Source organism: Schistocerca serialis, chromosome 1 (genome assembly GCF_023864345.2).
Source record: "Schistocerca serialis cubense isolate TAMUIC-IGC-003099 chromosome 1, iqSchSeri2.2, whole genome shotgun sequence".
Lineage (NCBI taxonomy): Eukaryota > Metazoa > Arthropoda > Insecta > Orthoptera > Acrididae > Schistocerca > Schistocerca serialis.
The window spans coordinates 542,358,562-542,385,472 of NC_064638.1; the positions used below are offsets into that span (position 1 = coordinate 542,358,562).

The window sequence follows — 26,911 nt, forward strand, 5'->3', positions numbered from 1 at the left end:
GATTCTCCATTCCTTGTACCTATTTTCTTTGACTCAGCACCATGCTAAAACAAATTCCCTTTTTTCTGCATCACTTCTGGTTAGTGTCCCAGACTGCAGCCAGTATTGCTTCTGCAGTCCTGTAAAAGTTGGTGATACTATTAAAAATACTGAACTGCTGCATATAATCCCATGATCATTTTCACAGAACTGTATCATCCTGCTGTCTAGATATATCTATGTTGGTCTCAAAGAAAGAAAATCGACATGTTATGAACATGGCTGTGCTTCAGCAACTGTGCCTGCAAGAGCTTCACTGCATTAGAAATAACAGCCAAACAGTTACAAAATACGGATTTATTGTACCTTGACCATGGTTTCGATAGTTTTAAAACAGTCTTCTTCAGAAGATATTTACGTAGAATCACATTATTTACGCCAATGTGGGAGTCCTTGACTCTGTCTAGTACATGTCATCAACGTAATCACATTTTAAAATACATTACATAAGAATACCTGACATTTTAAAAAAGCTTTAAGACAAAGCCCTGCAGTAGACGGCTACCACTTTTGTATAATGTGTTTTAAATGGTGGATGACATGTACTAGACAGAGTCAACGACTCCCACATTGGTTATAAATAATGATTCTCGGTACAACATGTTCTGAAGAAAACGATTTTAAAACCGTCGGAACCATGATAAATGTTTAATAAACCTGTAATTTACAACTGGTTGGGTTTTATTTATAATCCATTGAAGACCGACAGATGAAATGTTAATTTCCGGAGTAGCCAAAGGAAGTATGACAGTACCGTTGCTGTCCACAATGTGTATAAATCATCTAGTAGAAAGCGTCGGATGCTCTTTACGACTGTTCGCAGATTGTGCGGTTGTCTATAACAAAGTAGCAACGCCAAAAAACAGTATCGATTTGCAGAATAACCTGCAGAGGATTGATGAATGGTGCTCGCTCTGGCAGTTGGCCCTGAACGTAAATAAATGTTACATATGGCGCATACATAGGAAAAGAAATCCACTGCTGTACAGCTACATTATTGATGACAAACTGCCGGAAACAGTATCTGCCGTAGAATATCAAGTAGGTACTATCCAGAACGACCTTAAGTGGAATGCCCGCATAAAACAAATAACAGGAAAAGCAGATGCCAGACAGAGGTTCATAGGAAGAATCTTAAGGAAGTGTATCTCATCCACGAAGGAAGTGACTTATAAGGCGCCTGTGCGACCGATTCTTGAGTGTTGTTCATAAATATGCGATTCTTGCCATGTAGGACTGATAGAGGATATAGAGAAGATCCAACGAAGAGCGGTACCTTTCGTCAGGGATCGTTTAGTCGTCGCTAGAGCGTTACCGAAATGCTTAAAGAAACCCTATTAGCAGACGTTACCAGAGAGGCGTTATGCATCACGGAGAGAGCACTTTCCGGGAAGAATCAGACAACATATTACTGCCTCCCATATATCTCTTGCATAATGACCGAGATTAGAAAATTCGAGACATCTGAGCTAATACAGATGCTTACCGAGAATCATTCTTTCCGTGTGACATTTGCGAATGGAACAGGACAGGGGTGATCAGTTAGTGTTGCCAGATGAACCCTCCGACACATACCTTTAGGTGGCTTGCAGAGTATGCTATGGATGTAGCGTCACTTACGATGCATCCGCACTTGAATACTTTCTATGACAGAACGCTGTGATTAAAATTGCAGTCGCTGGACAAGAAATCACTCGATCTACCAAGGATCGGTATGAGGATTCAACATAGGATGCCGGACAGTTAATTAACTCGGTGTTGCCACTTGGTCTTGGACATTACACCATACCAGTCAAATTAAAGGGTGGATGTCTGGGGAAAAGGGATTATTGGAGCAGAGTTAGGAACATACTGGACGATCTTTTGGGCGTATACCACATGTGTAGGTTTGGTGTTAGCCAGGTTATGAAATACAGTGTGACGGGAATAGGTAAGGAAAATGTATTTTCTGGTTTACTCATTGTCCACCCGTCTCTTTCCCAAGGGGTAAGACGTATTTAGAAAATGGCTTACCCAACATGGCTGAGAGTGGTCAAGGCGATGGAGCAGTGGTGTACCCAGTTACTCACGGACTGAATGAAGCTACCTCGAACTTTTTCATACGTCCATATTCATTATTTCCTCTTGTTTCTGTTTTCACAGGCTTTGACTTTTTAAGAATGAGGCAACACACTTCGAATATTTTAATGAAGTTTTATCATTTTTCACGTGAGAAATAGTCGTTCAGTGTGATTCTTAGTTCTGTAAATCTCGCATAGATGGAACGAAGGAAGATTCGTTCAGTTTTTTTTTTTAAGGCCGTAGATTTTTAATCAAGAGATTAAATGTTAGATCTAAATGAGAGACATATTGTAAGAAAGAAAAGTCATTAGTGATTTGTTTCTTAATAACTATTTTCATTGAACGGAGCAGGATAACAGAAATGTAGATCAGAGCAACAGGTAGGAAAATAGAAACTACTTTCTCAAAAACCCATTACGTTGCACTTGGTGAAGTACGCTTGTAAGGCAAAATTGAAAAGTGTGACACTGGCAAGACTTTTACAAAAGCTTTAGGAGAATGATCTCCTCTGGGTCAGGGTCCAGACAACTCACCGTCTGCATTCCAGCCGCCTTCTACCTGGTAGGCGGCAGTGGCGGCTCCAAACATGAAGCCCGGAGGGAAGCAGCGCTCTGCCGCGACTGATGAAGTCGCTGCCGGTGGAGCTTTCTTCGTAGCCATATTCTCACGTCACAACAATGCAGCAGTCCTGCTGTCTCCACACGCCAAACTAACTAGTCGACGGACGTATCCTGCAAGATCAAAAAACGAAAAAAAGTCATGTAACCAATACGGAAGACGCAAACTGCTGAATGTGCTTGGTATAGCAGAAAACATGGAGTAGTACGACTCTCACTTTTGAACTGAAAGTGAAGAATCGTAACACTAAGATTACCAGAAAAGCAAGCTGCCGCAGAACCGGAAACAAAAAGCAAACACAGTGGCCTGATAAAATTTATTGCTGTACATGCAGCAACTGCAGGCTGCTCTTCAGTTTATTCAACAACGACACTGAGCCACTTGTTGTGTCGTAAGATTAACTTTTGTATTCCTGCGTCCCTAATGGTAGGTAACGAGACAAGTGTATGAAAGGCGTCTGCATTATCGTGTATTTACAAAGATGTTGATGGTACAGTGATTTCTTTAGAAGTAAGGATACATGAAAGTTCTTGGGAACATGATTAGTGGTACAAGACGAATAGCCACATGTCACCCTCCCAGAGCAAACGCATACAAGTATTTGGATGCTGGTTGTTGATCAGCGTGGCACGAGCACTGAGAATGCTGCGTCTCTTGATTTGAATGGTACATCACAGTCCCTGTGTGAATGGCTCCTGAGTTCTCTAATAGTAAACTGCTTCACGAGGTCGTCGCCGATGAATGACGGCGCATCAGTGCAACCCTCGACAAGCATATTTTGATAACTTTGAAAAATCTGCACCAACACGAAGTACACCTATATACATCGTTGTTCTGTTTATAAAAGAAGAACCCCCACGAGAAGCTTCTCAAATTCGCAACTCCCGTGGATACACACTGAGGTGAAAAAAGACGTGAGATACCTCCTAATATCGTGTCAAATTCTTTTTCCCTGCGTAGTGCAACACCTCGTCGTGGCATGGACTCAAAAAGTCGTGGAAAGTCGTGCTTCCTCTGTAGCCGTCCATAATTGAGAAAGTGTTGTCGGCGCAGGATTCTGTACAAGAACTGACCTCCCGATTATGTCTCATAGATGTTCCATGGGATTCATGTCGGGCGATCTGGGTGGCGAAATCATTCGCTCAAATTGTCCAGAATGTCCTTCAAATCAGTCGCAAACAATTGTAGCCCGTTGATATGGCGCATTGTCATCCATAATCATTCAATCGTTGTTTGGTAACATGAAATCTGCGAATGGCTGCAAATTGTCTCCAAGTAGCAGAACATAACCATTTCCAATCAAAGAATCGTTCAGTTGGACCAGAGGAACCAGTCCATTCCATGTAAACACAGCCCACACCATTATGGAGCCACCACCAGCTTGCACAGTGCCCTGTTGACAACTTGGGTCCATGGCTTCGTGGGCTCTTACCAAGTGAAATCGGTACTGATCTGGCCAAAGCACGCTTTTCCAGTTGTCTGTGGTCCAATCGATATGGCCACGCGCTGAGAAAAGGCGGTGCAGACGATGTCGTGCTGTTAACAGTGGTACTTGCGTCGGTCATCTACTTCCATAACCCGATAACGCCAAATTTCGCAGCACTGTCTTAGCTGATACGATCGTCATACGTCCCACATTGATTTCTGCGGTTATTTCACGCAGTGTTGCTTGTCTGTCATCATTGACAACTCTACGCAAACACAGCTGCTCTCGATCGTTAAGTAAAGGCCGTTCGCGACTGCGTTGTCCGTGGTGAGAGGTAATGCCCATTAAATGCGGTGTTCTCGCCACACTCTTGACACAGTGGATCTTGGAATACTGAATTCCCTAACAATTTCCTACGTGGAATGTTCCATACGTCCAGCTCCAACTACCATTACACGTTCAAAGAATTCCCGTCGTGTGGCCATAATAATGTCGGACACCTATTCACATACATAACCTGAGTACAAATGACAGCTCCACCAAAGCGCTGTCCTTTTATACCTCGTGTACGCGATACTGCCGTCTTCTGGATTTATGAAGATGGCTATCCCATGAATTTTGTCTCCTCAGTGTACTTACCTCGATGGATATCCTAGTTTACGCCTCAACAGCTTAATATTACACTATCGACAATTTTAAATTTATAGAATAATAAACAAAATTTTTTGGATGGTGTTTGTTTATCATCATTCAGCACAAAATGTTCTGTTGGCTACTGTAGGAGTGAGCAGCGACAGAAACAAGGAAGGAGAGAAGTTGCGATGGCCAGTGCCAGGAATCCAAAATCATCCACACAAAACACTTTCTAATTGATTGAAAACTTTATTTCTCAAAGTAAAAGAAATTTAACTTCTTGTGGTTCCTGTGCTTCCTACATACAAGTACAGGGTTATTACAAATGACTGAAGCGATTTCACAGCTCTACAACAACTTTATTATTTGAGATATTTTCACAATGCTTTGCACACACATACAAAAACACAAAAAGTTTTTTTAGGCATTCACAAATGTTCGATATGTGCCCCTTTAGTGATTCGGCAGACATCAAGCCGACAATCAAGTTCCTCCCACACTCGGCGCAGCATGTCCCCATCAATGAGTTCGAAAGCATCGTTGTTGCGAGCTCGCAGTTCTGGCACGTTTCTTGGTAGAGGAGGTTTAAACACTGAATCTTTCACATAACCCCACAGAAAGAAATCGCATGGGGTTAAGTCGGGAGAGCATGGAGGCCATGACATGAATTGCTGATCATGATCTCCACCACGACCGATCCATCGGTTTTTAAATCTCCTGTTTAAGAAATGTTTCTGCTTTAGCCTTTTTCGTAAGATTTTCCAAACCGTCAGCTGTGGTACGTTTAGCTCCCTGCTTGCTTTATTCGTCGACTTCCGCTGGCTACGCGTGAAACTTGCCCGCACGCGTTCAACCGTTTCTTCGCTCACTGCAGGCCGACCCGTTGATTTCCCCTTACAGAGGCATCCAGAACCTTTAAACTGCGCATGCCATCGCCGAATGGAGTTAGCAGTTGGTGGATCTTTGTTGAACTTCGTCCTGAAGTGTCGTTGCACTGTTATGACTGACTGATGTGAGTGCATTTCAAGCACGACATACGCTTTCTCGGCTGCTGTCGTCATTTTGTCTCACTGCACTCCCGAGCGCTCTGGCGGCAGAAACCTGAAGTGCGGCTTCAGCCGAACAAAACTTTATGAGTTTTTCTACGTACCTGTAGTGTGTAGTGACCATATGTCAATGAATGGAGCTACAGTGAATTTATGAAATCGCTTCAATCATTTGTAATAGCCCTGTACTTTACTCTCTATTACCACGCCGGCCGCGGTGGCCGTGTGGTTCTAGGCGCTGCAGTCGGGAACCGCGGGACTGATACGGTCGCAGGTTCGAATCCTGCCTCGGGCATGGATGTGTGTGATGTCCTTAGGTTAGTTAGGTTTAAGCAGTTCTAAGTTGTAGGTGACTGATGACCTAAGATGTTAAGTCCCATAGTGCTCAGAGCCATTTGAGCCATTTTTTCTATTACTACTCGCAAAACGCAAACAATATAGCGTCTTCCTGTTACTCAGTACTGGTGCTCTCGAAATCTGCAACCGAACTGCGCCGATCAGCAATGGGTGTCTGGTTAATTAGCATCGACAGGGGGCGCTGACGTCTCTCTTGCTGGAGGTGTGGCGCTGCCCGCTCTTTCCAGTGGCGCGTGGGCCAACGCCTTCTTGATGCCGTTTCGATGCGGTGTGCTCGTCAGTGTGCAGTAGATGTTTTAGGACTGTACATAAAATATAAAAAAAAAATATTCCTGACCTTCAATATGGTTCAAAATGGTTCAAATGGCTCTGAGCACTATCGGACTTAACTGCTGAGGCCATCAGTCCCCTAGAACTTAGAACTACTTAAACCTAACTAACCTAAGGACATCACACACATCCATGCCCGAGGCAGGATTCGAACCTGCGACCGTAGCGGTCGCGCGATTCCAGACTGTAGCGCCTAGAACCGCTCAGCCACTCCGGCCGGCTTCAATATGGTGTCCTCAGTGTTGCCATCATACTATTTTTTAGATTTGAATCACGTGAAAATGTTGCTCCCATAACTGTGCTAGAAAATGTCCTAACTCGCTGAAAACTGTTCTGAACTGCTCACAACTGCTCACCTTCAGCTGAGGTGCCTTCATTTAAATATGGCGGCTTGCGACAGCATTCTAATGGCATGTACCATACCCTGCGTGTGAATTATGATGTGTCTTATGAATCAAATGATCATTTTCGTAAATATGAATGACGCTAAAGACCAATATTCAGTATGACTTAATGGATCAAAACACTATTCAGGGATCCTCGGAGATTGGCCCCTATGTTTACAAGCACATCATTTTTATAATAGAAAGTGACTCAGGTAGACACAGCAATTCAAAAGTGAAAAATAAGTACAAAAATGAAAATCACTACAAGACCAAAATAATATACACACCACCCGTCCTAAAAGTACCGAGACTAATATTTTGTTCTGGCATACAAGCGCACAAGCGACGTCAGCGCAGTACGAGCGGTGGCAGCTTGAAGCAACAAGTGTAAACAGTCGTGAGTGTTCCGCCAGTCAGTTGTGAGCAGGCAGGGTCGTCGTCGTCATCGTGTGACGAGGGCCTCCCGTCGGGTAGACCGTTCGCCTGGTGCAAGTCTTTCGATTTGACGCCACTTCGGCGACTTGCGCGTCGATGGGGATGAAATGATGATGATTAGGACAACACAACACCCAGTCCCTGAGCGGAGAAAATCTCCGACCCAGCCGGGAATTGAACCCGGGCCCTTTGGATTGACAGTCAGTCGCGCTGACCACTCAGCTACCGGGGGCGAACAGCAGGCAGGGTTAAGAGGTGGACGTGCGGTCGTAGCGTGTCAACGTTGTTGTGTCACAAATCACAAGAGAGCGACGTCTCTAAATCAGCTGTTCAAGATACGCTCCAAAATGTTTCGAACAATGGAAAAGCTTGCGCAAAGTTTGCCCCGGACGCCTTGATGCCCGAACAAAAAATACAAAGCGTGGGCTACTGCAGCCATGTGACTGAAAAAAAATTATTTCCTGAAAAATCATCACGGACGACGAGATGACGTTATAAATACCAACCTACCAAATAGTTACATAGTGGAGAAATTCGCAGGTGGCGTAAACGCTTTGACGACATAACCGACATTCAAGCCAAAGTGAGGCGCGAGCTGCACAACATCCCAGCGAAGGACTTTTCTGACAGTTTGACATGACTGTGCAGTTATATGAACGTTCTGGGCGTTGTCCTAAAGCAAGGGAAGCTATGTGTAGCACTTACAGCATTGAAAACACCATCTTAACTTTTCTCTACTTTTTATTAATCTAGTCACGACACTTTTAACTTTCAATCGTGGGTTACCAATTTCTGCTTGGATTTTCATCACAGTTTTAATTAGATAATTAATTTAAATTGAAACATTTTCTTCTGGGTGATAAAAATTACCTATATTGAGATATTTCAGGCTTGTACATGGACTGTGATAACTTCAATTACGTCAGCACGTTTTCCGGACAAAGCGTCGAAAAGTAGGCCGAGCAGTGCACTCATACCAGGCTTTGCACGTTTAGCCCATAAAATCTATCCTCCACAAAACCTATTATGTGGTAGCGGACAAGAATGGTTCTGCAATACAATAAATGTTAGCAGCGCTTGGGATAATTTCTAAAAAACAAACCAAGTAAGAAGACATGGACAACACGAAAAAAAGATGATACTGAGCAGTAAATACAAGTAAATGAATCAATATTGAAAGAACAGGATGATTTCAAGCAGTTTTACATAGTAACCGAAAGTGCCTGTTCTGTTTCATCAGAATGTAATTTTACTACACGAAATTTAGGTTATAATAAACAAAGAGCCTTCCTTCTGCAGCAGTAGTTTAGGAATAGATCGAGTGCTCGCAAACGATCTTAGGCTTATGAAAAAAGTGGGGAATTCAGGAGAATTACATGATAAAAAATGAACCGTTTACTTGCTCGCAATGTGCGGCGCATCCACTACGAGATTGTGAATTTACGGACGTCGCTACTCGTTCATCTATTCATGTATGTATACGAGGCTCTTCGGACAACAGCTCAGCGAGTTGCGAGAACAAGTAAAATTGCCTTTTCGAACTCGACAATGAAGTTTATGTGCATAGTGTCTGAGCCCATGCGAGCACGAAAGCTTTCAGCAGCTGTCGTGGGCGGGCGTTAGAATATCAGTACTGACGGAATCTTTCTTGCATTTATGGAAATGAGAATTAATTTCATGATTGAGAAGAATGCTTACATGTTCACGGTCCAAGGTAGACACAGGGCTGTTGTGACCAGCAGTTTATTTATATGTTACGCATGCAGAAATATGAGAACGTTTATTAAGAAGAAAGACATGAAATATGAATTTTCGTACATTCTAATCCTGCTGATGAAAGTCACCTTCACGATATACACAACATTAGGTACGGGAAATTTACAGTCTGAAAAGGAGCAGTATGAATGTAAGCCAAAGGAGCATAGAGGCTTACAAGGTGAAGATGATTGCCGATATGTGCGCTCAGTAACATCGCAGTTGACAGCAGAAAGAATCAGAACCTACAATGGAAATACAGCAACTGGGACGCTGTCGCACTATATACTAGCGGTGTGTAACTGTTCTCCTAAATTGTCAAGTCAATGAGCTTTTTCCTTGTTGCTGTATGAACGATGTCCAACGAGAACCTCAATCCAGGGATAAACATTGTCGCGAGAATCAACTACTGCCCACAGCTGAGAAAAGTGGGTGCGACATTAGTCTGGTAGCGAATGGGGTGTTCATTGTGACTTGCGCTAGGCTGAAGAGTTCGCACTGTTTTAAAAATACACTCCAAGATGGAAAAAATGACGATCCATGAAGCAGTTATCCGAATGAACGGAAATCAGCAGATGTGATATAAATGTACAGACAAACAAATGATACTTTCTGGCAGATTCTGGAAACAAATGATTACAATTTCAGAAAAATTTGATGACTTTTTCAGGAGAAGGGGTTTCACAAATTGAGCAAGTCAATTACGCTTTGATTCAAGGTCCGCTTCTGGCCACTACGCAAGCAGTTATTCTACTACGCATTGATTGACAGTTTTTGAATGTTCTCCTGAGGGGTATCATGCCAACTTCTGTCCAATTGACGCGTTAGACAGACAAAATCCCTATATAGTTCGAATGATCTGCCTGTAATATTCCACACTTCTCAGCTGGGATGAGATCTGACGATATTGTTGTCCACAGTAGGGTAGAAACTCTAGTTGTATGAGAGCGGGGATACTCTTGGCAACTGCCATGCCGCAGTGGATACACCGGTTCCCGTCAGATCACCGAAGTTAAGCGCTATCGGGTGTGGCCGGCACTTGCATGAGTGACCGTCTGGGCCACCATGCACTCAGCCTCGTGATGCCAATTGAGGAGTTACTCGACCGAATAGTAGCGGCTCCGGTCAAATGAAACAGTCATAACGAACGGGAGAGCGGTGTGCTGACCACATGCCCCTCCTATCCGCATCCTCAACTGAGGATGACACGGCGGTCGGATGGTCCCGATGACCCACTTGTGGCCTGAAGACGGGGTGCTGCTGCTGCTGGGGATAATCCTGCTGAAATGTAAGCCTCCGGCGGGTTGCCATTAACGGCAACAAAACTGAGCTTACAATATCGTCGACGTACCGCTGTGCTGTAGGGGTGCCGCGGCTGACAACCAAAGGTTCAAAATGGCTCTTAGCACTATGGGACTTAACATGACAACCAAAGGGTTCTGCTATAAAATGAAATGGCACTCCAGACCATCACCCCAAGTCGTCGGGTCGAATGGCGGGTGCCATTTAGGTTGGTATCCCACCGCTGTCCGGGGAGTCTGCAGACACATCTTCGACCTGGAATCTCATTAACTGGAGTAGAATTGTCTTCAGTGAGTCCCACTTCGAACTGTGTCCCTACGACCAGCGGCGGCGTGACTGGAAACGCCTCGAACAGCTGTGGGACACCAACCTGACTCTCACCTGCCTTGAGGCCCGACAACTGGAAGGGGTGCCATTTCTGCTCATAGCAGGCCTCCTTTGGTTGTTACCCGCTGCACCCTTATAGTACTGCGTTTCGTCGACGTTATACCGCGCCCTGTTTTGTTGTCCTTCGTGGCAAGCCATCCTGGGCTCACATTCAAATAATGGTCGCGCGTACACGGTGAGAGCTTATACTGTTTGTCTTCGTGCTTGGCAAACCCTACATTGGCCAGTAAGGTCGCCGGATCTCTCGCTAATTGAGAGAGTTTGGACTGCTATGGGCAGTACGGCCCACAATCTCGTGATTTCGGCTATCCAACGCGCCAATCGGACAGAATTTAGCACGATATCCCTCAGGAGGACATCCAACAATTCTGTCAATCAGTGCGAAGCCGGAAAATTTCTTGCATAATGGCCAGAGGTGGTCCAGGGCGTTATTGACTTCCTGAATTTGTAAAGCTCTTTCTCATGAATTAATAATTCAATTTTTCTGAAATTTTTAACTTTTGTTTGTCTGTACATGTACATCACATCTACCTGTTTCCGTCCCATTCGGATAATTCCTTCGCGGTGCGTCGGTTTTTCCTTAGAACATATTATCCGTGCACGTAAGGTAATATTGCAACTGTAAATGATTTGAAGAGTTTGAATGATAAAAATAAATTAAATCGTTTTAGCTCTTCAGTGCACTGATAACGTCGCTCAAATTTTCCATTTGTGTGTCTTGTATGTCGGCCTAACGGCCACTTAGGCTCCAACTGAGATGTCGCTGTGCAAACTGCACAATCGGTGACATAGACCGTGGCTAGCACTAGACCGCACAAGCAAGATAGATGCCGGAGCCAGTGTTAGGAGGTGCTCACATGACGCCGTGGCCAATTTTATGAGGTGTGTGCAGCATGTGCAGTGGCCAGTGTTCAAGGACCACCATCAGCTTTGTCACTTTACTTTGAATTGTCCACCAGACTGTGACATCAACTTGAGCGATTGTGAAACCTGCCATGGCCAATGGATTTAGATTTATCCAGTCTGCTGTTTTGGAAGGTTTTGTTATTTCCTTTCTATGACTTGGCTTTGAATTCCTGGGCTTTCTGCTTATGCTGTCTTATGTTGTTTTGTGCTCTCGTGTACTATCACATAGCACGGACAGGCTACAACCTGTATCTGCTATTGTGCTGTGAATGTGCTTCTGTTTGTGAATAAATCAGTCAGTGTGAAATGCTTTCGTTGCGGACATGATATCAGTGGATGATGTGGGAATAATGTTTCAATACTGCTACTGCAACTACTTTAATTCAATTTTTTCACGATACACATTTTGCTTTCTTGAATAAAAACATCGCCAGTATAAGGGTTTTTTGATTACAATGAGGATAAGGTGTCTGCCTGCACATTCCACTGGAGCTTTCCTCTTTCTCACTGGTACAGTGCGTAAAAATTAGAGGAAACTGATAGGCCAAAATGACTGGAAACGGAACCCACCAAGGCCGACAATGACGTCTGTTGGTAAGCAATATATTTCGGATGGACAATAACATGGACCATGGCAGCTACTGAGTACACGGGAGCTAGGATAAGGGCTGTTTTCCCGCTAACCACTGCAGCTCTCGCAAGCATTCCTCTCAGCCGCCTAGTACCTACTATACCACGGGCAAAACCGTGTAGATGGCAGCGTAGCCGACGAGTACGGTGGACAGGCAATGGACAGGGGGGTTGTTTGGTGAAGGAGACTAGACAGCGAGGTCATCGGTCTCATCGGATTAGGGAAGGATGGGAAAGGAAGTCGGCCGTGCCCTTTCAAAGGAACCATCCCGGCATTTACCTGGAGAGATTTAGGGAAATCACGGGAAACCTAAATCAGGATGGCCGGAGGCGGGATTGAACCGTCGTCCTCCCGAATGCGAGTCCAGTATCTAACCACTGCGCCACCTCGCTCGGTGGCAATGGACAGACTGGCTGCAGTGCAGCTAATGACACGCCAGTACAGTGATGGATATGAACGACTGGTGAACAGTCGTATACAGTGTGTTCACGCAAGAGCGTGCAAAAATTTAATAGGGCATATAAGATGCTCTAGTGAACAATTTGAGACAGGGAACCTGGGCTCGGAGAAGCCAGATAATAGGAATAAAATCACATTACTGTATACTTTTTATTTACATTAATTATAGTTAACTGCACATACTATCATTGACAAAATGAACGTACCATTTGTACTGTATCTTATAAAATGTGCTGAAACTGACGGTCGTCAACCTCAGTGCATATATGACATCGGCGAACAAGATTCTGACGCACCCTGATAAACGTCCCTGGTGTGCTTCGAATCACATCACAGGCAGCTACAATTCTGGCAGCTAATTCCTTCTCCGTATCCACTGGGGTCTCATACACAAGTGACTTTAGATATCCCCATAGGAAATAATCAAGGGGCTTCAGTTCAGGTGACTTTGCAGGCCATGGAGTAGGACCTCCCCTTACAATCCAGTGATCAGGAGACGGTTGCGGATATCCACACTGAAGTGAAGCGCTGTACCGTCATGTTGTATCCACATCCTCTCACGAACAGCCAAGTAGATAATGTAAATACGATACAACAAAACCACTTTACGGACAAGTAAAGTAAACACAACTTGCATCATGACTTCCCAGTGCTCAGGCTCTCCTCCTTGTTTCCTTGCAGAAAATAAAGAATGTACATGTAAATAAACAGCACAGTACGTGTAAATTTGTACGCGTGTTCGTTGTAAATAAGCTGGAAGACAGTAATGCTAGACAAAGCCGCAGACAAGTTTACTTCTACCGACACCAGGTTCCCTGCCTCAAATTGCTTAGTGGAGCATTCTCTATGCCCTGTTACATTTTTGAACTTTATTACGGAAACACCCTGTATTTCAGTGCTACCATGCCATTAACTAACAGAGGCTTCCCCTCCTCCCCCCCCCATTCCTGCGCCCCTGATCACTGCAGATCCCCGCGCGCAGTGGCCGCGTGGTTTGAGGCGCCACGTCACGGATTACGCGGTCCCTCCCGCCGGAGATTCGATTGCTCCCTCAGGCATGGGTGTGTGTGTTGTCCTTAGCATAAGTTAGTTTAAATAGTGTGTAAACCTAGGGACCGATGACGTCAGCAGTTTGGTCCCTTAGGAATTCACACACATTTGAACACTGCAAAGCACAGGCCACAGAGACTAGCATACTCGAAACATGGGAAACGCTAGCACGGACACGCTGGTACCCGCCGATGGCAGGATGCAGGCTCGTCGACAACGAGATAAGACGATGCCTGCTTATCGGTAACCCTATACTGTTCAGTCACGTGTTGGAAGTATTCTCTTTTGAGGAATGTTTAAAGTGAATGAAATACGAGTTCCTGTTACGTATGCAATTTATTGTCACCCAGCTGTGAACGAATGGAAAACCTACTATCTGATCATGTGCGTATTTCACCTAGGCTACCTCCCCTCCCCCCCCCCCCCACAAATAAAAAATTACCCCCTCCACCCCTCTGACAACCATCTCCCTTCGCCGGATCACCTCATCTCAATCCTATCGAGCACGCCCGGGACCCCATCGAGATCCGACCAATATCCGAGATGTTGGCAGCGATTGAGCGATCATCAGTTAGTAAGGTTCTTCAACGGTTTCAGGGCCTCGTGATGTCTATGTGATGATGCTATACAGCGTCCATCGGGGACCTCTGCAGGTAACATTGCTATAGCCAATGTTGCTAACGGTCCGTAGCTCGTGGTCGTGCGGTAGCGTTCTTGCTTCCCACACGCGGGTTCCCGGGTTCGATTCCCGGCGGGTCATGGATTTTCTCTGCCTCGTGACGACTGAGTGTTGTGTGATGTCCTTAGGTTAGTTAGGTTAAAGTAGTTCTAAGTTCTAGGAGACTGATGACCATAGATGTTAAGTCCCATAGTGCTCAGAGCCCTTTGAACCATTTTTTGTTGCTAACGCAGGCCCATGTGGTGGCGCTCGATTCCGTGATAGCATATTCGAATTTTGGTGGTGGAAGAAATTTTCAGCGCCAATATTTGGCCAGTAGGTGGAGGTGGTGGCGTGAATTCTGATCACTAGACTTTGCGGCCATGTCTTTGTCTGCAGTGCCTTACAGAGTGACAGCATGTGTCTCTTTTAAGAGTGATCGGTCCTTAGGGTGAGCACATTAAGCTCGAAGGCCTCGTTGGTTCTATTCGAGAGGAGTAATCTGTATGCTAGCGTCAGGTCTCTTCTCACATCTTAACGAAAACGACAACATGCAATACAGCCTCCCATTACAGTCACGTGCGTGGAAAAAGGAAATTATTTCCTACTAGACCGCTAAATAGACAAGGGGCTCCCAGTCGTATGTTTACTTCTTTCTTTCGTCCACTGATATGCATTAACAAGTACAGAAAGGGGAAATTCAATACTCTTCTTTGTAGACGATGTTGTTGTTGTGGTCTTCAGTCCTGAGACTGGTTTGATGCATCTCTCCATGCTACTCTATCCTGTGCAAGCCTCTTCATCTCCCAGTACCTACTGCAGCCTACATCCTTCTGAATCTGCTTAGTGTATTCATCTCTTGGTCTCCCTCTACGATTTTTACTCTCCATGCTGCCCTCCAGTACTAAATTGGTGATCCCTTGATGCCTCAAAACATGTCCTACCAACCGATCCCTTCTTCTAGTCAAGTTGTGCCACAAACTCCTCTTCTCCCCAATTCTATTCAATACCTCCTCATTAGTTATGTGATCTACCCATCTAATCTTCAGGATTCTTCTGTAGCACCACATTTCGAAAGCTTCTATTCTCGTCTTGTCCAAACTATTTATCGCCCATGTTTCACTTCCATACATGGCTACACTCCATACAAATACTTTCAGAAACGACTTCCTGAAACTTTATACTCAATGTTAACAAATTTCTCTTCTTCAGAAAGGCTTTCCTTGCCATTGCCAGTCTACATTTTATATCTTCTCTACTTCGACCATCATCAGTTATTTTGCTCCCCAAATAGCAAAACTCCTTTACTACTGTGTCTCATTACCTAATCTAATTCCCTCAGCGTCACCCGAGTTAATTCGACTACATTCCATTATCCTCGTTTTGCTTTTGTTGATTTTCATCTTATACCCTCCTTTCAAGACACTGTCCATTCCGTTTAACTGCTCTTCCAAGAATGAAGAAATAGCATCTGTGTTATTCACTGCCCGCCTCAATGATTTTGCCGCACCGTGCGGAATTTCCAAATGGTTCAAATGGCTCTGAGCACTACGGGACTTAACAGCTGTGGTCATCAGTCCCCTAGAACTTAGAACTACATAAACCTAAGTAACCTAAGGACATCACACACATCCATGCCCGAGGCAGGATTCGAACCTGCGACCGTAGCAGTCGCGCAGTTCCGGACTGCGCGCCTAGAACCGCGAGACCACCGCGGCCGGCCGGAATTTCCAAGCGCCGTCCCTAACCCTAATCACAATTTCAGACGTAGTCAACACTTTTCAGAAAGCTATTTGATCATGGCGTCTTATTTTTCAGATATCGTACTTACTCATACCTCTTTTTGTCGTGAATACGTCTTTAAGACCAGAACCAGATATGGAGCACTAGTCAACGAAACAGAAGTGAAATGTTTAGAGTGTAACATATTTTGAGTTATAGCTCCAAAATTATCTCGCAGAGTGTATATCTAAAATCTGTTCGTTTTTTCTCGTTCCTGAGCAGAAGGGAGCGCGCAGTGCGAGACTTGTAGCAGCCAGTGGTCAGCGAAGCTGAGTGCTACACTGTCGACGGTATCGCCGTCACTTCTGCTTTACAGAGTGGAAGGTCATAGGACAGCAAGTCACTGACATATAAGTGCTTTATTTGTTTTAAAAAAGTATATAAACCGCCAGAGGCTATTTAGTGTGCCTGTAGGACATAAAGGAAAAACAGCTATGGTCCAATATCGAGAAGGCATATTTTCCGACTTGCCACGGCCTTGGTTAATGGCTCAAAACAAGGAGTTTTGAGAGCACGGTCATTTACTGTAGCCAAAAGTAACAGCTAAATGCTAAATAAACTTGATTGGGCGCTAACTGTAAAATACGACGAAGTTGGATAAACGAATCGTGGTATGCATCTTAGTTGCTTCAACTCCAAAATAACAAATGGCTCTGAGCACTATGGAACTTAACAGCTGAGGTCATCAGTTCCCTAGAACTTAGAACTACTTAAACCTAACTAACCTAAGGACATCACACACATCCATGCCCGAGGCAGGATTCGAACTTGCGACCGTAGCGGTCGCGCGGTTCCAGACTGAAGCGCCTAGAACCGCTCGGCCACACCGGCCGGCTCCAAAATAAGGTTTAATAGGTTTGTTCCGTAATATCTTAAATATTAATACCTATTGATTATGACTTCAACACCGAGAAGGAAACAGAAATAACGGAAAACTTAAAATAACTTATAGACACAGCAGAAAAAAAAATAATTTAGAGGTCCGCGACAAGAAGAGCAATGTGATCCAAAGGAGAGAGAGTAGCTAGGGGAGGATGCCATACTTCGTTCTACTTGTAAGCGCCCCTTGATCACAACGTCTGGATTCAAAAGACTATGGCATGTGCTGGGCAGTGCCTATTTGACATATTCTATCTTATTACTAAGACTTTTTCCTAGAGCTACTCCTACAGGCGTTTAAGGATTTGTGAGGCCATCAATCATTTTATGCTGACATTTATCTTTTACAAAGCTCTTCGTTTCTGCACGGGCCTTGAAGCTGACGGAGGGACATTTCAAGTGTTGTGTAGGAGCAATGAATTTGCCAACACTACCAGTAGCAATCTCTGTTATTTTGAAAGATGCAACCAAGGTGATCAACTCTGGCGCTTCCTTCGCATCTGTTTCACAACAGTGTAAGCAACCTCCAGTGAAACATTGAACTTTTTGAATTATTCGCATTTCTGACTTGTGCTCACAGTTCTTCATTTACACAAACTTTCACGGTATTGTTTGATTCGTCCCAACCATATTAAAAATTCTTCCGTCCCGAAAGCCCCGGTGCCCTGGGCGGAGGCACGGTTTGCGGCCCCCCCCCTCCCCCACTCCCACTCCCTTCCTAGAGGAAACACACCTAACTGAGACCTGTTAAAAACTGCTGAATGTGCTTTACGCATGCAGATAGTAATACGATTCGCGATCTATTTGCCTTTATTCCTTATCTCTCAAGGACATTCTGTTGTTATACAAAGAGTTTCTTAGAAGCATCAAAAACTTTGCTTTAAGGCTTAGCATTAGATTACAGCTACCGAGGAGACGGAACAGTGGGCGAGTGTGAACAGCGGGCCTAGCGCGCCTTGGCGTCGCGCCTCCCCCTAATCCGGTCAGGAGCGGGCCGGCCTACTTGTCTGCTTGCACACAGCTTTGTACTTTTATCCGGTAGAGTGGCGGAGTCCGCGCATTACCGCCGAGTGCTACTATCAAGTGAATACAAAACTGCAAGCCGTACGGGGATCGTGGCTCAAGATTCCTCCTTTTGTTTAAGGCTCACATTTCTGTAACTGGGTCCTAGGGCCGGCGAGGCTTGTGTACTGTATTGGCGTATAGCCGAAACGAAACAAAAATCTGAGAGAAATAATGCCCTGAATGTGGAGAAATTTATCTCAACTGAGGAGGAGGTTGACGAGGTATACTTAGGAAAGGCCGGGTGATACGGGAAGATTTTAGTTAGATTACATCATGGTTAGACAGAGATTCCGAAATCAGATACTGGATACCCAGGAGCAGATATAAACTCAGGTCACAACGTAGTAGTGATGAAGAACAGGCTGAAGTTTAAGAGATTAGTCAGGAAGAATCAATATGCAAAGAAGTGGGATACGGAAGTACTACGGAATGACGTGATACGCCTGAAGTTTTCTAAGGCTTTAGATAAAGCAATAAGAAATAGCTCAGTAGGCAGTACAGTTGAAGAGGAATGGACGTCTTTAAAAACACCCATCACAGAACTTGGAAAGAAAAACATAGGTGCAAAGAAGGTCACTGCGAATATATGGTGGATAACACAAGAAACACTTCAATTGACCGATGAAAGAAGGAAGTACAAAAACGTCCAGAGAAATTCAGCAATACAGAAATACAACGCACTAACAAGGGAACCTCCCCATCGCACCCCCCTCAGATTTAGTTATAAGTTGGCACAGTGGATAGGCCTTGAAAAACTGAACACAGATCAACCGAGAAAACAGGAAGAAGTAGTGTGGAACTATGAAAAAATAAGCAAAATATACAAACTGAGTAGTCCATGTGCAAGATAAGCAACATCAAGGAGAGTGTGAGCTCAGGAGCGCAGTGGTCCCGTGGTTAGCGTGAGCAACTGCGGAACGAGAAGTCATTGGTTCCAGTCTTCCCTCGAGTGAAAAGTTTACTTCCTTTTTTTCCCGCAAAGTTATGATCTGTCTGTTCGTTCATTGACGTCTCTGTTCACTGTAATGAGTTTAGTGTCTGTGTTTTGCGACCGCACCGCAAAACCGTGCGATTAGTAGACGAAGGGACGTGCCTCTCCAATGGGAACCGAAATCATTTGATCGCAAGGTCATGGGTCAACCGATTCCTCCACAGGAAAACACGTCTGATATATTCTATACGACACTGGTGACGGCATGTGCGTCACATGACAGGAATATGTTGTCGACCCACCTAACTTGTACACTTGGCGAATGGGTAAAAAGATTCTTCTTCCTTGCCCGATTTAGGTTTTCTTGTGGATGTGATAATCACTCCCAAAAAAGTGATGAAAACATAAGAGTTTGTCACATAAACTGAACATAAAAAACTAAACTTTTCACTCTAGGGAAGACTTGATCCAAGGACCTCCCGTACCATAGTTGCTCACGCTAACCACGGGACCACGGCGCTCCTGAGCCGACTCTTTCTTTGATGTTGCTTATCTTGCACATGGACTACTCAGTTTCTATATTTTGCTTATTTTTTCATAGTTCCACGCAACTTCTTCCTGTTTTCTCGATTTATCTGTGTTCAGTTTTTCAAGACCTATCCACTGTGCCAACTTATAACTAAATCTGAGGGGGGTGCGATGGGGAGGTTCCCTTGTAAGGAATGAAATAAACAGGAAGTGCAGGGAAACTATTACGAAGTGTCTTCATGAAAAATGTTAAGAAATCGAAAAAGAAATGATTGTCAGAAGTACTGACTCAGCATTTGAAAAGTCAAAACAACGTTCAATGAAATTAAAAGCAAGGGTGGTAACATTAGGAGTGCACGGGAATTCCACTGTTGAATGCAGGGGAGAGAGAAGACAGATGGACAGAGTTCATGGAAGACCTATATGAGGGAGAAGATCTGTCTGATGTGATTGAAGAAGATGCAGGAGTCGATTTAGAGCAGATAGGGGACCCAGCTGGTAAATTGTTGTTTATTAAAATACGGCCGATTTCGCGGCCCTAAACCGCATCACCAGGTGAACCTACGTGGTAAAAAGCAAAGTACAGTGTCACCAATTTTTACGAATATTAAAATTAGTAAAGCTCCTAGTCAAAAGTTACTATTCAGAGAATGTCGTCAGTGTTATTGGAAGCGAAAGGTAAAGGAGAAGTGCCCCATCCTTTAAAATTTGCCTGCATCTAAAAAGAGAAAATATATTTTATAACAAGCGGATGATAATTCTTTTTTAAAAAGAGGCCGCATTGGCATTAAAGAATTGTCACTGCTAACATGTTTAGCTGCGGCACACGCAAACGACAAATGGTTCAAATGGCTCTGAGCACTATGGGACTCAACTTCTGAGGTCATTAGTCCCCTAGAACTTAGAACTAGTTAAACCTAACTAACCTAAGGACATCACAAACATCCATGCCCGAGGCAGGATTCGAACCTGCGACCGTAGCGGTCTTGCGGTTCCAGACTGCAGCGCCTTTAACCGCACGGCCACTTCGGCCGGCAAACGACAAATGGTTCTGAGCACTATGGGACATAACATCTGAGGTCGTCAGTCCCCTAGAACTCAGAACTACTTAAACCTAACTAACCTAAGGACATTACACACATCCATACCCGAGGCAGGATTCGAACCCGCGACCGTAGCAGTCGCCCGGTTCCGGATTGAAGTGCCTAGAACCGCTTGACCACCGCGGTCGGCCGCAAACGACAATGTGGAAAGGAACAGGTGGCAGTGTATTACCAGTATGACAGCAGGGCAAGGCAAAAGCGGCCCGCGCCAACGAGAAAGAGAGACTAGCTGGCTGGCGGAACGGAAACTATCCATGTGGATACTGTGACGTCATATACTTACGACTATGAGCGTTGGGTCGCTGGGGCACGTCTGCTTTACCTTTCGCTCGTCATAACATTGACGACATTCTCTGAATAGTAACTTTTGACTAGGAGCGATGGGTATGCCTATGATCTTTTAAAATTGTGACTATATTTAAGACATTGCTTTACTCATTTTAATGTCCGTAAAAAGTGGTGACACTGTCTTTGATTTTTACCATGTAGGTTCAGCTGATGATATGGCTTAAACTGCGAACCGGTCGTGTTTTAATAAACAACAATTTTACCAGTTGTGAGCGCAATTCTTCATAACATCATGCCTTTCAACATCTGTGGCTGCCCGGAATATAGAACAGTTCGTGAGAATTTCTAAAATCACTGAAGGAAGTGGCACCAAACGACTCTTCACGTTGATGTGTAGAATGTATGAGTCTGGCGACATACCATCTGACTATCGGAAAAATATCATCCACACAATTCCGAAGACTGCAAGAGCTGACAAGTACGAGAATTATCGCACAATCAGCTAATAGCTCACAATCACCTGAACAGCTCATGAATCCAAGTTGCTGACAAGAATAATATACAGAAGAACGGAAAAGAAAATAGAGGGTTTGTTAGATGACGGTCTGTTTGGCTTTAAGAAAGGTAAAGGCACGGGAGAGGCAATTCTGACGGTGCGGATGATAATGGAAGAAGACATGTTCATAGGATTTGTCGACCTGGAAAATCGTTCGACAGTGTAAAACGGTGCAAGATGTTAGAATTCTGAGAAAAATGGGTGTAAGCTGTAGGGATATACGGGTATATATAATATGTACAAGAGCGAAGAGGGAATAAGAAGAGTGGACGACCAAGAAGGATATTCTCGGAGTAAAAAGGGTTTACTACAGTGATGTAGTCTTTCGTCCCTACTATTCAATCTGTGCATCGAAGAAGCAATGATGGTAATAAAAGGAAGGTTCAGGAGTGGAATTAAGATTCATGGTGAAAGGATACCAATGATACGCTTTGCTGATGACAATGCTATCCTGAGTGAAAGTGAAGAAGAATTACATGAATTAGATGATCTCTTGAATGGAATGAACAGTGTAATGATTACAGAACGTGGATTGAGAATAAATCGGAGAAAGGCGAAAGTAATGAGAAGTAGCAGAAATGTGAACAGCTAGAAATTTAACATCAGGATTGATGGCCACGAAGTAGATGAAGTTAAGGAATTCTACTATCTTGGCAGCAAAATACCAACGACGGGCCGAGCATGGAGGACATCAAAAGCAGACTAGTACTGGCAAAAAGGCATTCCTGGCCACGAGAAGTCTACTAGTTTCAAACATAGGCCTTAATGTTCAAATGTTCAAATGTGTGTGAAATCTTATGGGACTTAACTGCTAAGGTCATCAGTCCCTAAGCTTACACACTACTCAACCTAAATTATCCTAAGGACAAACACACACACCCATGCCCGAGGGAGGACTCGAACCTCCGCCGGGGCATAGGCGTGCACTGTGCTCTGACCAGCAGTGGCGCTGCTGGTTAGAGATGGGGGATCCGCTCTTGAACTAATTCATAGAGTTGAATCTTTCAAAAGAGTGAACAATCAGTGATTCAGAAAAAAAGAACGGTAGCTCCAAACGTTTCCCACGGCAGAGAGAGAGAGAGAGAGAGAGAGAGAGAGAGAGAGAGAGAGAGAGCCGGAGCATATCAGCAGCGCCACTGCTGGTCAGAGCACAGTGCACGCCACACAATACAGCCAGCGCCGGCCTCTGCCCTGCTTCTACCTTGGCTGCCTGCATTGTGCAGTGCCCCATTGGATTTTGTGTTTCATATATGCCGTGCCGTCTCTGCGTCGTCTGCCGCGTGCAGCCAGTGTCTGGCGCAGCTTAACTTCGCATCGCACTCTGTCGGCGATCGTTTCAGTCGCACGTCCTGCCCTCTGGGCAGTTGATGCGAGCAACAGGACAGAGCCACCTAGCGGATAACATAGGAACTACTTGCAACAACCTGCTCGCAAGAGAACGGACGATTTGTCTCGGAGCGGGTGAGTTCACCGCTCCCCCCACCCTCGGAACTCGCCCGCTCAACGCTCACCCCACCGTTCTCGACTCTAGCCAGAGCTTTGAGCAAAGCGACTCAGGTGTCACTCTGGTCTCTGCGGTCTCAGCTCACGCAGTAATACAGCTCGCTGCTCGACCTGCTCGACTCAGCGCCTCTGCATCGGAGTTCGTCCCTACTGGATATTGTTCTTCGTAGTAATACCGCTATGTATATTACATTATTATGTTATGTATACATCAATTGTTTTTATTTTATTTTTATTTGTTTAAACTGATTAGATTAGGTTCCTGATGACTCCTCTTACTATAGGATTTTTATTATGGACACTCGAATTTACGCTTTAATTACGAGCGAACCGATAAACGTATCGCAAAATGTGATACACCAATATTTTCCTTGTTTTATTCTGCGTAAGGCTATATGCAGCACTTTGGTTTTACAGTCAAATTTATATATTTTTTTCTTATTCTGGTACGGATTTTGCGATTTTAGGCGTCTTCGGAAGGAAACGTTCACATTAAAAATATATGGCTTGCGATGTATTTGTATGAGGTTAATGAAATTTTAATACATTATAGCCAAATACATTGTTAATGTAAATCTCAAGTTACAACATTTTCCGATCACCCAAAAAACCACGATAGTGCAAAATAAATCAATAATCATAAACTTTGTCATATCGTGGAAATTTCAATAAACAATACAAAATTCTTACTCATTATGTGTGTTACTTCAAAATAGGATCAAATAATATCAAAATACAGGTGTAGTACTGGAATAAACCAAGTTTAAAGGGCAATGTGCCTTCCATTTATTTTCTATTGTAAATGAGTGGTGAGTCATGAAAAAGAGCTAATTCATTTCAGGGAGTGAACAGTTCTGATCCAATCTCTGAAAAGAACAGTTTTGCCCATCTCTACTGCTGATATGCTCCAGCTCTCTCTCTCTCTCTCTCTCTCTCTCTCTCTCTCTCTCTCTCTCTCTCTCTCTCTCTGCCGTGGGAAACGTTTGGAGCTACCGTTCTTTTTTTCTGAATCACTGATTGTTCACTCTTTTGAAAGATTCAACTCTATGAATTAGTTCAAGAGCGGATCCCCCATCTCTAGTGTGTGGGGGAGGGGGGTGGCATCAAGAAGTACGGACATATACATCAGTAGTTTCCGGTTTTCTGTAAATACTAAGCATGTGTTAACTGCTTTTTCTAGTGATGGTGAGGTCCGAAAAATAAATTGAGTTCAGACTTTCTTATTCACAAGTGAACTGAATGTTTTTGTGTACGGCGTTGAATGTCTGAATTACTGCCTCAACATTTTCTATCTGTTCCTTTCTTAGCTTATTATTAATGTGTCATCAACACATCTTTTGTAAAACTTAACATCTTATATATAATAACTACTTCAGCCACTGATAGTCTTCTGTGTTTTACGAGATTGTGTTTAATAATTTTCACTGCATCATGTATGGGGATGTTTGTGTATAAATGGCTGATATCATCTGGAATGTCATTTGTCAATAGCAGGAATGTTCGGTAGCTCATGCACTAATGTGTAACTGTTTCCGACAGAGTTGTTTGTTTCAAATATGTAGTTATTGATCAGAATCTCATTTAGTTTAAGTGTCAACTTAATGCTTGGGCTGCTCCTAGAGTTGTCAGTGGGTCTCTCAGGACAGTCCTCCTTGTGAACCTCTAACTGTGGTGCTTTTGGGTTCATGGAAATGCATCTGTATTTCTCCTTCTCATTAAGTAAGAAGTCAGTTTTCTTTAAGAATGCCTTGATCTAAGCCTTAAATCTGTCTGTTGGGAGTTCCTTACCTCTTCAAAATTTTTTTGTTAAGTAATTCTAATGTTTTCTCAATATAAGTTTGTTCACTTATAATCAACTGTGTGTAGCCATTGTTTGCTTTTGCTGCTTTTGCTTCATGTTCTGTTAGTTTCTTGTTTATGGTTTTAAGTGTTTTACTGTCCTTGTTCGATTAAAAAAAATGCGTTTTGTGCCATTGAGTTCTCGTTCCAACATACTGTTTATCGTGTGATATTGCAATTGTCAGCGTTGCCACTACCTGCTCCATTCTTTGTGACTACTATTATGTCCTTGATGTGTGTGTTGCTAAGTGGCTTTTCTAAGTTGTATTTCAGACCGTTCTGCAGTAAACATAATTCTGCAGTAAACATAACTCTTTTTTTATCAAATACAATCTCAGCTGTGTTTATTACTCTGGAATAAAGTGAGTAGATTCTTTGCTATTTTGAAATTATGTGGGTGGCTACTGAAGGTCTTTTAGTTTACAGAGCTTGGATTTATGTCTATTACTGATCTCTGTGTACTCTCTGGAAATATAATTAGTAATACTATACCACACCGTGTAAGAAGTGAATTTGTGCCTCTTATTTGCAATAAACAGATTCATACGGAACAACTACCTATTATACAGTTCTTTTCTCTTGTATAAATATTTGATCCCTATATGTAGCAACATTTCCTGGGCAATTTATCGTATTAGGGAGGCGGTTTCAGAGTTCTCACAAGTAGTAATTTTAGCATATTTCGGTATGATTCTACACTGCAAGCATTCTTTGTCAACTTTAATACTAGCAATATGTGATCAATACATGAAGAAACATCCCCATAGATGAAGCAGTGGAAGTTATTAAACACAATCTCATGATATTATCAGTGGCTGAAATAGTTGAATTCCTTGATTTTCTTGAAGTGGTGCTTAATTACAACTATTTTACTTTCAACAATAAAGTATATAAACAATTGAATGGCCTAGTAATGGGCTCCAGCATATCGGAGACCACAGCTGAGATATTCATTAAACAACCTGAGCAAAAATTATTCAATAACAACAGCCCATGTAGACAAGACATTAAGTTTTACAAAATATATGTTGATGATTAAGTTAGAGAAACCCTCCCTTGGGAACAAAGACGTTTTGCCTGATAAATTAGCCACAATGTCTTCAGAGAACGTTCGTCGTCGCAGTTCGGAGATAGAGAAGGTTAATATGATTTTAGTAACCCGCAGGAGCATCTAAGGAAAGGTTGCAGAATTAATATCGATTACTGAACGTTATAACGCACAGATAGTATTAGGAACAGAAAGTTGGTTGAAATCAGACGTTAATGACACCGGAATCCTAAGTTTAAAAAAAAATGGCTCTGAGCACTATGGGACTTAACATCTGAGGTCATCAGTCCCCTAGAACGCAGAACTACTTAAACCTAATTAACCTAAGAACATCACACATATCCATGCCCGAAGCAGGATTCAAACCTGCGGCCGTAGCTATCGGGCGGTTCCAGACTGAAGCGCCTACAACCGCTCGGCCACCCAGGCCAGCTCCTAAATTCAGACTACAATATTTATCGTAAGGATAAGTTAGTCACCAATGGTGGGGGCGCATTTATTGCAGTAAAGAATTAGTTAAAATCTAGCGAGGTTATCACAAATTCCGAAGGTGAATTAATCTGGGTGAAGTTAAGTATCAAAGATAGGTCAAAAATGGAAATCGGATGCTTTTATGTACCCCCTGGGTCAGGAACTCTAGTGGTTGTGTGCTTCAGACAAAACTTGCAGAATATCGTTAGTAATTTTCCTGATCATGCTGTTGTAACAGGGGGCGACTTCATCTTGCCGGATATAAAATGGGAGCGTCGTGCTATCAAAACTAGTGCCAGAGACAGGGAGTTGCGTGGCATTGTTCTGGTTATCTTGTCAGAAAATTACTTTGAGCAAAGAGTAAAATAAGAAACTCGTGACGGTAGCGTCTTACCGCCTGGCAACAAACAGACCTGAACTTATCGAGTCAGTTAACGGA

At 43.6% G+C, this 26,911-nt stretch overlaps 1 protein-coding gene across 1 annotated transcript in view; it reads right to left on the bottom strand.

The window, feature by feature from the left end:
* The window catches only part of LOC126475119 (myrosinase 1-like), a 186,388-nt gene that overhangs the window by 130,022 nt on the left and 29,455 nt on the right, over window positions 1-26,911 (bottom strand). Inside the window, exon 2 of the mRNA XM_050102713.1 lies at window positions 2,634-2,831. Coding sequence (XP_049958670.1) covers window positions 2,634-2,760 — 127 coding nt within the window. The 5' untranslated portion in view covers window positions 2,761-2,831. The remainder of the gene's footprint in view (window positions 1-2,633; window positions 2,832-26,911) is intronic.